General features: G+C 37.6%; 1 protein-coding gene across 7 annotated transcripts in view; it reads right to left on the bottom strand.

Moving 5' to 3' along the window:
• Positions 1–14,376, bottom strand: part of TLL1 (tolloid like 1) — a 141,668-nt gene that overhangs the window by 29,909 nt on the left and 97,383 nt on the right. For 6 of the 7 annotated variants that reach the window (XM_075751829.1, XM_075751826.1, XM_075751828.1 and 3 more), the window contains 4 exons: positions 9,877–9,979; positions 8,331–8,447; positions 7,132–7,277; positions 349–544 (listed from right to left, as the gene is read on the bottom strand). In XM_075751829.1, coding sequence (XP_075607944.1) covers positions 349–544; positions 7,132–7,277; positions 8,331–8,447; positions 9,877–9,979 — 562 coding nt within the window. Of the gene's footprint in view, positions 1–348; positions 545–7,131; positions 7,278–8,330; positions 8,500–9,876; positions 9,980–14,376 lie in introns of those variants that run through there. The other variant, XR_012835312.1, reaches the window with a different exon arrangement.

The following is a 14,376-nucleotide window of genomic DNA, read 5'->3' as shown; positions in this document are numbered from 1 at the left end:
CTTTATATTTGATAATACAATATGTACAAAACTCCCATTTTTTTACAAGATAAAATGTATTTCAGGGATGTTTCAAAACTAAGCTGATTATTTGAACTTGAAGAGAGGAGGAAGTTGCACTGAATATGTTTGTTCATACTTTGGACATATTTTACAAGAAGATAAAAATACTTCAACTGTTTTGATTTGATAAAATTGCATGCCCAAGTAAAAAATATGCTGGAGAGAGTACAGAACTGATTTTAGAAAAAATAGGTTGATAAATTTTTCATATCCTATCATATTTTTTCTAGTACGAAACCAAGTGATAAGCAGTTCACAGCTCCCAAAATATGCATTAACATTTACCTTTAAAAAAGTTAGCTGCAAACCCCGCTTTGTTAACAGTTCCATCAGAAACAAACTTCATCCACAGGGTATTAGAGGTAGATCTAATGTCTTCTGGCTTGTCGTAGCCACAAAAGTGACCAATTAAAGGGCTGTTTTCATTTGTTCCATCTCGAATTTCCAAGTAGTCATATGCACAGTTATCATGTCTTTCAATCTGTAAAAAAAATATTTTTAAAGCGACCTCTTTGAACTTGACTATAAATATCAAATATCAATCAGCTAATAAGCACAATGGAAATTTTTCAAAGTTAAGGTTAGGGTTCTCTGTTTAGGGTTCAAGCACCAGGAAGATGAGGAAAAGAACAAGCATCACTGGACTGTTTTTAACTATAGCTGTTTTCTACAAGAAGAAATAATTTTTTGTTAGACAGGACACAACAGTCTAACTAGCAAAAAGTAACTTAAAAATGACACAGCCACCTCTAAGCTTCCTAATGTTGTGCCATTGAATTCCTGCTCCGAGTTTAAGTCCTCTTTTCTCATGTTCGCTCAAGTACACAAGATTAATGGTGCAACAACTAACCAAGTCAGAAATACTAATTTGTTTTGAAATATTGAAAAGCTCAATTTTGATTAATATGCATAAGATTTTTAGACATTATCAACCTGTGCTATTTCAGGTGATGATCAATACTTTATTTTCTTCCTTTATCTTCAATATAATGTAAAATTTTGCATTTGTCACTACCCACTGATGTTGCTGCGTAACTGTAAAAAATTACGGTGCATTAAGAGTTTGGGGCATCTGTAGAATTAGATCCAAATACACTTCTAAAATTATCACCTCTTAAGTAGCCAACAGAACAGATGACAAAAAAAATCATAATTATTTTTCTGCAGCTGATGTGTCTGGTTTCTGATGCACGATTCCTTATTTCAGGTGTCGTCTTTCGACTTGCTGGGTCAATGAGTAAATCTTTGCCATCCTGATGGAGAAAGCTACTGAAACCAGAACAACTGAAAATGTGCCTCTTGCTCAACCATCCTGCCAGATGACATCCAAACAGAGATTAGCATGTGAGTGGACACGTGTGCGTTTCTACTTGTGTAGCAAGTCTTGAGCTCTTTACATAATAGTATTTGCAGTCAGTAGAGTGGGAATTGCACCAAAGAAGACAGCAGTAGCAGTCCAAATATGATCCTATCCAGAGCCTAGATAATTTATGATGCCTGTCTGTGCTAGGTTTGGCTGGGGTAGAGTTAATTTTCTTCACAGTAGCTAGTATGGGGCTATGTTTTAGATTTGTGCTGAAAACGGTGTTGACAACACAGGGATGTTTTAGTTGCTGCTGAGCAGTGCTGACACAGAGCCAAGGGCTTTGCTGCCTCTCACCCCACCCCACCAGTGGGATGGCTGGGGGTGCACAAGGAGATGGGAGGGGACACAGCCGGGACAGCTGACCCCAACTGCCCAAAGGGATATCCCATACCATATGATGCCATGCTCAGCATATAAAGCTGGAGAAAGGAGGAGGAAGTGGGGTCATTTGAAGTGATGGCATTTGTCTTCCCAAGTAACTATTAACACGTGACGGAGCCCTGCTTTCCTGGGGATGGCTGAACACCTGCCTGCCCATGGGAAGTGGGGAATGAATTCCTTAGTTTGCTTTGCTTGTGTGCACAGCTTTTGCTTTACCTAATAAACTGTCTTTATCTCAGCCCATGAGTTTCCTCACTTTCACTGTTCCGATTCTCTCCCCCATCCCACCAGGGGGGAGTAAGCAACCGGCTGTGTGGGGCTGAGCTGCTGGCTGGGGTTAAACCACAACACTGGCTTTACTGAAAGAGTGTCTCTCCCAACAGAATTAAAACCCCTCTTGATCTGGGTCATTTTACTGCAGGATTACTTCATGTTACTCAAGTAATATAGCATCTTAGCTATAAAAGAATTAACTAAATCCAAGCATTCAAAAATAAATCCTCTAAGAAAACTATTGTTTAACTAAAGTGACTGAATCGTGAGGTAGGTTTTGGGGAGGCAGGCAGGCAGGGACAATGGGTTGGAAAAGCCTCAAATTCAATTCAGTGCATCCAAATTCTCTTAAAATGACAAAGTAGTCCAAACCAAACCCAGAAAAATCCACATTTTATCTCTGGACAGAGTTTTTTTTGCATGTAAGCTGCAGTTAGTACAAGTGGCTACTGATACTCTGCTCTAATTGTGCATTATGACCAACGCTAAGCTCAGTAACCACCACAGACTAAGGAGCTTTCCTTTAGCACACTAGGATTTCTGCTTCTTTTATGTAAGAGGGAAAATTGGGGGAAGGGGCTGTTTGATTTTATTTCCTTTTAATGGTATCAAAATATGGTACTTAGACACAAAATCTGTCTGTCCTCTTTCCAACTGCCTAATTCTTCAAGCATTTACATATGTTATTTTCTCCTATTCACTTCTCTGGCACAATCCATGTGATTTCTTAGCTGTTTGCTCAGGAAGTGCTTTAGGCCAGAGTTTGGGAAATGAGTGAGAAAAGTCAAGAAGATCTGGGATTCCACCACCCATTGCTGACTTCAATGGCAATTGTATGTTTGCAGCTAATGTGGGCATGCATGTGTCTACCTGAGCACTGGTAAGTTTTTCACACTGTAATACCGATTCCAAATTTTTATTAATCTAAATAATAAATTTTAAGCACATGACATCATATACCAATTTGAAACAAAGTCTGCTTTGTTATCTCAGTAAAGAAAGGACTGGTCCAAAGCCCACTAACATCAATGAAAGAATTGTATATTTTCCCCACCGATGTCTGTGGTCATTTCACTACTCAAGGCTTTTAATTAACAACTGTCTTTTTCCATGTTTCTGTATTTTCCATGTTCTATGGGGCAATATGGAAAATTTGATTTTTCACAGGCCAAGTGCAGCTCTGAGTTACACACATCAAATTCCCACTGAGGTGAATTGCTAGTTTCTTTCTTTCTGAGAATCACACTATTTTTGGCAGAAGACAACAGCTAAAAATATATTTTGTATAGCAGTAAGTTGCTAAACTTCAAGACAATAAAAACCAACCAAATTACAAAGTGCTATTGATTTTCAATAAAACAATTCAAAAGGTGGCCATTCTACTATAATAATTTATTTTTAGTGTACTATTACTGCAAGTGATGCCATTATTATTATCAATATTATTATATTAAGGGATTAAATCATTAAACCTGTATATAAACTAACAGATAAGTATTGCATTTTTGAGAAATGGTAACTGGTGTTAAGACACTTGGGTAACTAATGAAAAAGAACTAGTATAAAACGGGCTTTGCTTATCTGTACGTCACGTTTTAAGATGTCATGGTATTTTCATCTGGGAACACCGCCATATAAAGATCTGTTACACTTGCAATAGTCTCTTATTCTTCCTACTACAAGGGTAGAAAAACTCCTCAAGTTAATGAAAGGACTCCCAGTGATTTTAGTTGTAACTGGACTAATCCTGTAAACTGTATTTACTGCAGCATTAAAATTTCACAAGATTGATATTACATGTGGATGAGAAGAAATATGCAAAATGTTAGCAAATGCAAAAAAAGCATAAACAAACAGGTTTTACAGAAAAATTCATTGCTTATAGGAGAATGAAAGACACCATTGGCTCCTGAAGGCCTTGGAAGACACCCAGAATTTGAATGACATTAGAGAACTAAGTCGAGAAAATGCCAGAAAAATTCCTCAGACAGGCACAAGAAAACACTAAGAAATCTCCTGGTGAAATGGAAACCCAGAGACTTTCTCAACATCCATTCTCAAAAGAAAAATCCTGTGCATAGTTTCAGTTTTGAAAAAACCAATGACTTTAGATTAGAATATATTTGGTTAAAAATTCCAGGCTACCTTTTTTTGTAGCACTCCCCCAACAGCAAAATATATATATATATATTTAAAAAAAAAAAAAAAAAGAGAGAAAGAAAAAAAAAAGAAGAGAAGAGGATTTGAAGAACAAATCCGGGAGCAATTATATTTCAGGAGAAATCTTCCAATTACTTTTTGTCATTGGTAATTTATTTGTTGATATAATCAAATTCCAGTACAATTTGATAGAATCAAATTCCAGGTAAACATATCTGACTCAGGTCATAGACTTTAGTCCTAAAAAGTGGGATATATGTATAGTGCAATCAGAAAAGCAGATAAATTTTATTCCCTGATTTATATAAAAATAGTTTAAATTATCACTATCTGCAAAAATATTAACAGGGCCACTCAAAGGAGGAAGATTAATGTGGCTCAGCTCTACAAGCCCTCTGGTTTGCCTTAGCTGGTGAGACTGCACGCCAACAAAAGTTCTTAACAAAATATCAAATACAAGGACTGCTAATTTTCAAAGACTAATAAAAAGAAGGTGACTACAATAATGAAGGAAAAAGTTGGAGTTACGAGTCCCAACATCTCTGCTGTCATCTAGATACTGGAAAGTGTAGCTCCCCACCAGGCAGCCAAATAAGACAGGGCAATCCCACACTCGGTGGAAAATGCGTTGCCCACAGCAGGCAAAACAAGATGACTCATTGATACAGTTTGAAATTCTCAGCTTCCCTAGTGCTTTCATTTCAGAGTGAAGGTTATTTATACAGTTATTTTTTCTAGCATTACATATGGATAATGAGAATTCCTCTTACTTAACTGTACCTTTCAAAGGACAGAGAAGTAATTTTCTCACAAACACGCTGCAATAACTCTTTGGCCTGACATTTACTTTTTTTGATCTCAGCTGGCATGAACAACTGTGATTTTTAAGCAACTTTTTGTTTTACTGGGCAGTGCACCAAGGATTCAGTCCAGAGAGTGACTTAGTACTAAAAAACCAGAACACCTACGTTCAGGCGCTTGGACCTGAAATGGAAATCAGACCCAATGATGAATGTCTAGGCAGGGCACTTCAGAGCAGTTTCCAAAGCAACTCTCCCTCTCAGCAGGGAGCTCTGTGGACGAGCCAGTAAGAAACACCGCAAAGAGAGATATAACAGGAGTCTTGTGCCTTTCTAGGGCACCTCATTTGGTGCTCAAGGGCATCTTGCCACTCTGGAATCACAACTCAGACTCTCCTTGGAAAAGCGTGTGCCGTTCAAGTCCCTACTGTTAGAGTTTTTTGGGTTTTTTTCTTTCAAAACACATCCAGCAGAGGCACTAACTCCCTTTAACTTGAGACCACCACTCAACTGTACTTCTGCTCAATTTCCTTCTTCTTACAGGTGTCAGCCCACATGTTTCACCTCTAGAGGTGAGTGCCATAATACTAAATAATTTGGAGGAAAAACTGGACATTTCTTCTTACAATCTTAACCACTAGCCTAATAAATTATGTTCTCATTTGCTGGTCCTTTGCTTCTAATTATTTTCTATAACGTGAGGCATGAACATGCCATCTTCACACTTGCAAATAGTCCATAATTTGGTGATTAGGAAAAGACCCTGAATGGTAAGAAGAGATGAAAGTTTGATTCTCACAGAAGTGATACAGAACTGTGGTCAATTCAACCGATAATGTACCACGCACGTAGACCAACACTGAGCATCTACATGGAGTCTCTTATGCTAAGCATAGTGCCTTTTCTTTTGGGATCACACTAAAAAATACTGAGCACCAATGGCAGATTAGAAAAGCTCCATATCTAGTCAATAAATTATATAAAGTAACTGAAAACATTGTTCATTTCCAACAGTGCCTAAAAAGAGAGACTGACATACTATGTTAAGTAACCTTGACCCAGGGCACGCAGAGTATGAATGGTATTTGAAAAACTCTTTGGGCAGGGAGAGCTGATCTTGTCAGCACTAGACCTGATATTAATTCAGGATATGAAAATGGGAAAATGAGGTAGAATCTGTGAAATTATTAAAGTTTCCATTGTTTATATTTGTAATGGCTGATAAAGTCCCAAACCCTTGTTATCTCATACTCAGACCTTTCATCGATCATATAAAAAATGTGTCATACTCCTGAATTCTGTCTGTAAGACTAAAATTACAGGTTGGAAATTATATCTATATTTATGATACCTGTGTTTATATCTATGTGCACCCTAAAGCAAAAAAAATTACTTTTTTTTTTTTTTTAAAAAAGTGTTCTTCATGTCATTACTGCTGAGGCATATTCAAATAAAACAAGTGAACTCAGTATGTTCCTAAATTTATCTACAAACTTCAAACCAGTGTATCATGTATGTACAAAAAAAGACATATGAAATACTAGTTTTCTTTATCATACAATAGTTACCACTGCTTAGCAATGTTATACACAGAGACATGTACACTAAAGACATGAAAGTATGACTCACTGTGGCTTTTTTCTTCCCTCTCTAAATACAGGTTTGTAAACAGAATTTAAGTAGGGTTGGGTTTTTTCTTTCTTCTCAAAACAGAAGCCGAAAACCACAGTGTTTTCTTTCCAAATAGACATTCCTTTTTAACAATAAGATTTAGCAAAGATAAAAAAATCCCTATTATTTAACAGAATATTAAAGCAGCCTTACTGAACCGGATTATGTGTTTGCTAAACTGCGACTACTTTCAGTACTTTAACCATTCCAATTCAAATAGCATAGAAAACATGAAAAAACTTCAATCTTCTTGAAAATTGTGCAAAAAGGAAGGTTGCATGGAGAGCAGAATTGGATTCTGGAGTTTATTTTTGATAGAACATTCTTAAATTTATTCACAGGTTAATGAGGATACTCTTAAATGTCACTGTCACTTATACACTAGATGCTTTTCTGAGATTAGTTAAAAGGCTTTACCTCAAATGCTTGAAAGGTTAATCCTACATTGTAGTTTTCTGACACTGTTATTTTCCACACACATTCCTTCATTGGTCTGTAGTCATCGGGGTAATTGGGAGACTGGATCTGGCCTTCGTTTTTGTGGATTTCACCTCCACAGATAGCTGATAAAGGCATAAAATTCCTATTGTCAATAACAACATTTTCCATTCCCCATGCCCAAACGGATATTTTTACGCACTCCTTTTTAAAAATAATGATAAGATTATGCTGGAGAAGACTCAAAAAGTCTACCAAGGACAAATTATTGAAAACACAGTCCATTTAAAACACTATACATATTTCCATCAGGGAATATAATTCAGCATTTTTAATAGCTCTAAGTATGCCAGTGTTCAGAAAGACTTTGGAATCATGAATAATCTTGAACCTATACATTTTACACAAGATCTTTAAAAGGTCAGAATAATTAGATTTTACTTTCCATTCACCTTTGAAATATATTTAATAAACATTCTTCATTAATATTTACTAACCTTTAGAAGAAGACATTTGAAAGAGTGAAACCTCATACTTTATAATGATCTATGCATTTTAACCTACAGATTAGCACTTCAAGCTTACACTGAATTTGAAGAAACAGCTAATATAAATAACAAACATTTTCATTAAACGTAAACCCACTTTTTTTTTCATTAAAAGTAAACATACTCATAATAATGTTAAGATCTGTGAAGACCAGTTAAATCATACAGTTTACTACCATAGGTTCACTATTCAGGAAAACAGGCTCTAATTTAAACAGGTGAATGTTGACTTGCTAATATACTCAGTGTGGGGAAGTATCTCTATTAAGTAATCCCAGAGCATATAGAAAACTTAAGGCAGATTCTTCTGAAGAATAAACAGAAAGTACTCAAAGAAATCTTTCCAGACGCTAAGCACAAGAACATGCACATTTAGTTAATTATATGACTGGTAAAAAATGCTTATGAATATTATCAGTGGTGTCCCTGGAAAAGAGGTCATCTGAAATCTGATCACAGGAAGAGTTTCAAAATGTCCTGTCTAGTAAGTTAACACCTACTGTCTCTTGTAATAATAATATACTGATTTCATATTAAGTTTTTTTTACTTTTTTTTAAAAAAATATTTATATTAAATATTAATATTTTCCCTCCATAATCAAGTCATTTTTAATGCTGTAAGAGGCTTACCTTCATAGATTGCTGCAAAACCTTTCCCAACCCAGTTGCTGCTGCTGCGGAACTCGATCCACATCCTGCTGTCGGAGGATGCGAGGACTTCTGGCAGTTTGTCACCACAAAACCTGCCTAAAAACATGCAACCAGTAACTGCATTTTCTGTCGCCTCTGAAGACAAACGCTGCAAACATTTATACAAGTGTTTAACATTATAAACAGGAGTAGCAAAACCAACTCAGTGGAACTATTCACACGCTTATGGTTAAGCACATGTGTTTCTGCAGATCAGGACCTAATACACAAAGATTTTATTATAAAGCTTTCAGTACTTCTTTTCATTGCAGTCAGGCTCACAAATCTAAGTGTAAAACCTTAAGGGAATTAAGTAGAAAATTTATTCTTATAGATTCTTTCTATATATACAAACCCAGGTGTTTTGGAAGGGGAAAGTGAGTACTTATCTTCAGAGAAGAACGTAATCTAAGGCACAGTAATACCGCTCATTGTGTCTAGGGACCAAAGAGATTTAAAAACTAACGTCCAAATGACCCTAGACTATATTATCCTCTTAAATTCAGCCTAGGTAGGTGAAATTTCTGTTTGTCTAGGTGACAGAGAAGGGAACAGGAGAAAAAGTAATTACTGTCTGGTCTTAATTGCTTCTTCTTTTTTTTTTTTTTTTTAGGCCAAGAAAATAGTCACTACTGTTAAAAAGCTGTCCTCTGCATCTGCTTCCTTTCCTTTCTTTTTTGCTGTTTTTAAATTGTGACTATTAGAACGCTAACAAATAGTTTTATTTTTCATTCTAAAACCAACAAAACTGACCCAAGAAGTTGGGGACGTTCATGTTGCCTCTGGTCTGAAATCCCCAGTTTCAACCACAGAAGATCACGGGATGTCAAACCGAGCCTCTGGATTGGGCGGTGGCATTATGGGCTGTGAGCTCTCCCCACCAACCCTCTGAATTAAGAAAAGGAGGGCTGCAGCTTCCTGCATATTAGTTGCAACTCTTAGAACTAATTCATTGCTGCTTTGCATGTCTTTTCTCTGCAAGAGCAGGGAAAGACATGCAAAGAAGAAACAGAAGTAATCTTCTATTCATAATTCAAAAAGTATGGGAACAGAGCTTATAAGTACAACCCTACAGTGGGTGCTCTCAACCACAGTGCATGTCGCTCATCACATGCTCTAGGGATTTCGCATCCCACGCTCTATAGTTTTGTCCGTATACTATTTCCCCACTTCTGTGAACAAAACTACGGCAACTTCATATTTCGATACCCATAAGCAAAGCAAAAAGTTGCACATTTTGTAGTTTTCGTCTTTCTACACATGAAGCTGAATAACAGCTAGCTGCAATGAAAGGAAGGCTTGAAGCCTGAAGTCAAATAAATTACTTATTTGAGGCCATTCAGAGTTCTTTTCCCCATTCCCAAGTTTACCTATATTCTAGACACCTAAAACCCAAGAGGTTTGTTGTGGGTTTAACAGCGAGCAAGTCCACTGAATTCAAAGAGTATTCTAACTATGGACAGTGCAGTATTTGACAGTTGCATACCAAGCAGAGGTGATTTTCTCCAGTAGCCATCTCTTACTTCAATGTAGTCGTACCAACAGAGACTGCTCTTGTAAAGGTCCATGGTGGTGAAGTTTAAAACAATCTGCAATCAGAGGAGAACACCTAATTAAGTCACATGCAGTTAATACTAGAAAATGATCACAACCACCTTCTGCAGAACTGAAGCCGGAGTGGTCACTGGTAACAGGATTCCAACACTTAATTAACCTCTTCTCAATTATTTCTTAGAGTGAGTAAAAGTTGCTTGGGGACATTCAAAGTTTTTTATTTAATCTTACATATTTGAGCAGATTCAAGACAGACTACTCACATTTAATTGCTTACAGGGAACTTTTCACTAAGATATAAAAAAATAAGAATATTAGTAAGGTAAAATAATGCATTAATAATTTTAAGCATGTTATTTGATAATTCTCCTGCCAATTCCTCTTCCATTCCATTCTGTTATCAACACTCACAGCTGTAAAAAAAGATTTGTTGTTTTATTTTGGTTTGTGCTTCCTTTTACTACTGTTTTGACAAGATAATTTACGTATAGATAAGTTAAATATTGACAATAGTGGACTTTAATGCTGAAAGCAATATCACTAAAACAAAGGGTATACAGTCCCTTAACGACTTTTAATGAAACTGTAATAAAGCTTTTTATAAAGAAATTTTAGTTCTGTGCATTTCTGGAACTTTGGAACTTAGACTCCCAGTTTTACTGAGCACATCTGTAAATAGGCGTATTTTCAATCCTTAATATCAGGACTACCCTAGACCATTACATTATCCCACTTTGGTTTAGAAATACTAATCCTAAACTGTCATAAACTTGCACTTTTAACACCGGAGTAGGATTCATCCTGGATCATAGGATGACACTATAGCTGCAATTTGGACCCTGACTGACTGGCACAGTCTTAGCATCATGTCCGGCAATTTAATGGATAAGTCCAAACAAGAAAATTAAAAATCATTCATACTTTGTATTATAAAAACCATTTACAATTCATACCCTTTCATTGGATTTAAGTGCATTTGGAAAAAGAATTCATCTTCTTCCAAATCAGTTCCTCAGCGTAGATTAATAAATAGCTCAACCTAACTAAAAATCTTCTTTATTCACATATGAGCATAGAAGCGCTTTTATTTTTAGCTTTGATCCTCACAATTGAAACCTGCTATGATAAAGCAAACGTGAATTGCTGCACAGTAGCAAATACCCCTCACATGGCAAAAACACATCTCCATGGCAGCCTATGAAGCAGCTGTGTCAGTTGAAAGGAGAGGAATTTACCCTTAGTCCACCTGCAAGGAGGAAATATAACATCGTAACTGGAACAATGGGCCCAGAGACTCAGATGGATGGTTTATTTCCATCTCTTCTGAAGGCACCATGTGTTTTTCCACAGCCAGCGTAGTACAATATTAAACCAGAAATGCAGAACTTTTTCAGGCTGTTTAATTTTAAGAAATAAAAACAGCTATTGGAGGAAGCTAATTTAAAGATAACATAAAACTCAGTGGTTTAGGTGTGTAGGTGGGACGGTAGAGAGATGCGGTGAGGCTCTTCACCAAACAATGCAAAATGGAGACAATCTTTCATACCAAAACACTACATGTCTTAATATTAGGCTAGCAAGGGTTTTGCTTTCACTTACTTTCCACAAAAAAATAGCTAAGTACACCCACACAAGCAATTACATTTTCAAAAATCTCTTTGGTTTTCAATGGAGAATGGGAAACTTTATGACTTAATCTTAAAAGCCGTATCTTCCCCTCTCACTTAGGGCTGACAGCCTACTGACTGTTTGGGTGGAAGACCGAGCTCACAGGTGATTCTCTTCAGCTTTCACCTTTACCACCATGATGCCATGGGAAACAGAAAACATCTGTAAAGCTTCACATAAAACCTAACAGTCAGAAGTCCTGCACAGTGAGGCACTTTATACTGGCAGCCGCAGCTTTGCGGGATGAAGGTATGGGCCACGAAGCATGCCAAGGACCGTCAGGACAGCACTGAATAAATGGATACCTGTTCTGATGCTTGAGTACAGCTGTTGTGATTTAGCCTCAGCTGGCAGCTGAGCACCACGTGGCTGCTTGCTCACCCCTCCCGTCCACCCGGTGGGATGGGGAGGAGGATCAGAGGAAAAAGGTAAAGCTCATGGGTTGGGATAAGGACATTTTAATAGGACAGCAAAGGAAGAGGAAAATAACAACAATACTTATAAAAGAATATACAAAGCGGGTGACACACAATGCACTTTGCTCACAGCCCCAAAACCCGATGCCCAGTGAACCCTCCTCCCCGGCCACGCCCCTTTATATACTGGGCACGATGTCATGGAATAACTGTTTGGCTAGTTGGGGTCAGCTGTCCTGGCTGCGTCCACTCCTAGCTTCTTGTGAAAATTAATTCTATCCCAGCCAAAAATCAGGACAATAGCCAAACATTTATACCCACAAGCTGCTACCACATCCCCCCAAAACCTGCAAAAGGGCTGCTTAAACAGCAGTCTGTCTCTAGCACCAGCTTCTCCGTGGGAACATCCTGCAAGCAGCTTTGAAATGTTTTTAGTGTAGCAGATGCCTTGGTGGAGAATTTTTTTTTTTTTTTTTTTTTAATTCTGCAAAACAGGAAGAATGTTTTCTTTCCACTGTTACTGAGAAAATTGACAGAAATCCTTCAATGCCATACTACTCAATTGCCGGCCTATTGCACTGTTTACCCAAAACCGGCACGCATCAAAGCATTAGTTGATCCTCTCAGCTGACATTCACTAGATTATTGTGGTTGTGTACATCCACATGCTTTCCTGCTTCTTTTAGTCTAACTGCGGCACCTCCTGCTTTGACTTCCCTGTTTTATTACCTGGATGCAGACTTCCCGTGTCATTCTTTCCCAGAAAGGGAACCTCACAACTCACCTCTTTGCTTTTGCCTACTGCTACACTTCTCAAACTTCTTCTAGCTTATGTGCACCTCTTCCCAGATGTCTAACCCACAGGGCATTTTGCCTTTACAACTCAGGCACTCCTTCAGGTACATGTACTGAAGAAATAAATGCACAATTATCAGAATTCCAAACCCACCTACTTACCATGTTATTCTCCATGAGAAATATGCAGATCTGGCTAAAAGTACAATCATTCGTATGTTTTCCTCTGCTTCAGTTTTCTTATTACATTTCTTAGTGCTATTATATTTTTTATTATCTATTACATTTATTAAATTTATTACATTTCCTAGTGCTACCTCTAAGGATGGCAGAGAGGTCCTGTATATTCTTATTCATACAAAAATTCTGTCTGTCCTTTGCAGACTGTTTTTTTTTTCAACCTGTCCTTCAAATAAAGAGGCCTCACCAATTACAAAATTTGTGTTCTCCTCAGCTCATCCACTTTGCAGTTCAGATTCCTTCTAAACTATTACCTTCCTTTCTCCTGAGTTTCTCAGACCATAGGTAGGTATCTCTGTATCTAGCCATACTACTTGAAAACCCTACTGCTCTCAGCAGTCTTCTCGTCCGTTTCCACCCACGCCCACCTCACGCCAGCTGTGCAGGCAGAGGGGTTCACAAGGGGGAGCCTTTTTCTCCACCTAGATGAGATGCAGACAGCTGGGTTAAGGTCAGGCTACCTTCCACGGCTGCTTAAACTAACCCAGCTGGCTCTGTTGGAAGCAGGTTATGGAAGCCACATCCTATACCTCCACCATTGGCACAGCTGTGTAGAGCCTGGAGGTCCTCTCATCTGTCTAGCCACAAGTTTTCCATTTTCCATGACACAGCTGAAACATCAGATTTTTCTGTTTTCTGTTTGGAAATTTGCCTTCTTCCAAACCTTAGTTGCCAGGATAGAGTCAGGAAAAGGATGGTTTTACTTAGGTGTGAACATGTCATTGTCTCAAAGTGCTGTTATCTAAATGGAAACCATTAAAATTTAATGAGCCTCCTCAACAGCCCCTGCCTTTGAAACGATATGAAATAACCTTCACAGCCTTTTCTCACTCTGACATGCCAAGGTATTTGTTGATACAGCAATTCCTTAACGTTGACCAGAATTCATTAGCTGTACATAGGCAGACCCCCAATCTGTCACAGCATGATTTCTGGTCGGGAACCAAACAAGTATAAATACATTTAAGATTCTGATTTGCAATTCTGCAAAGTATTACATAGAGCGACAGACAAGGCAGAGCTTGTTCAAATGGACAAGATGGCTGAAAGTCTTCACAGGAAAAATAATCAATGGGTATTTGTCAGCACAATTAAGGAATTATTGATTACACAGCAGATTCCATTGCGCTACTGCAGCTTCAGAGAGAATATATCATAGCTCCTGCTGCCTGGGATAAGAAAGCACAAAACACATAGCAAACACCAGGTAGTACTAAGTTTTCTGTAGGTGGCATTTTTTCCAATATCAACAAAAGATTTATCTGTTCTATGTTATCATTCATGTATATCATTAAGAAAAATTGGAAAGTAAT

The sequence above is a fragment of the Balearica regulorum genome, chromosome 4 (genome assembly GCF_011004875.1).
Source record: "Balearica regulorum gibbericeps isolate bBalReg1 chromosome 4, bBalReg1.pri, whole genome shotgun sequence".
NCBI classification, from domain to species: domain Eukaryota; kingdom Metazoa; phylum Chordata; class Aves; order Gruiformes; family Gruidae; genus Balearica; species Balearica regulorum.
The sequence above is the reverse complement of the archived record's forward strand: the minus strand, read 5'-3'. Positions and strand labels throughout refer to the sequence as shown.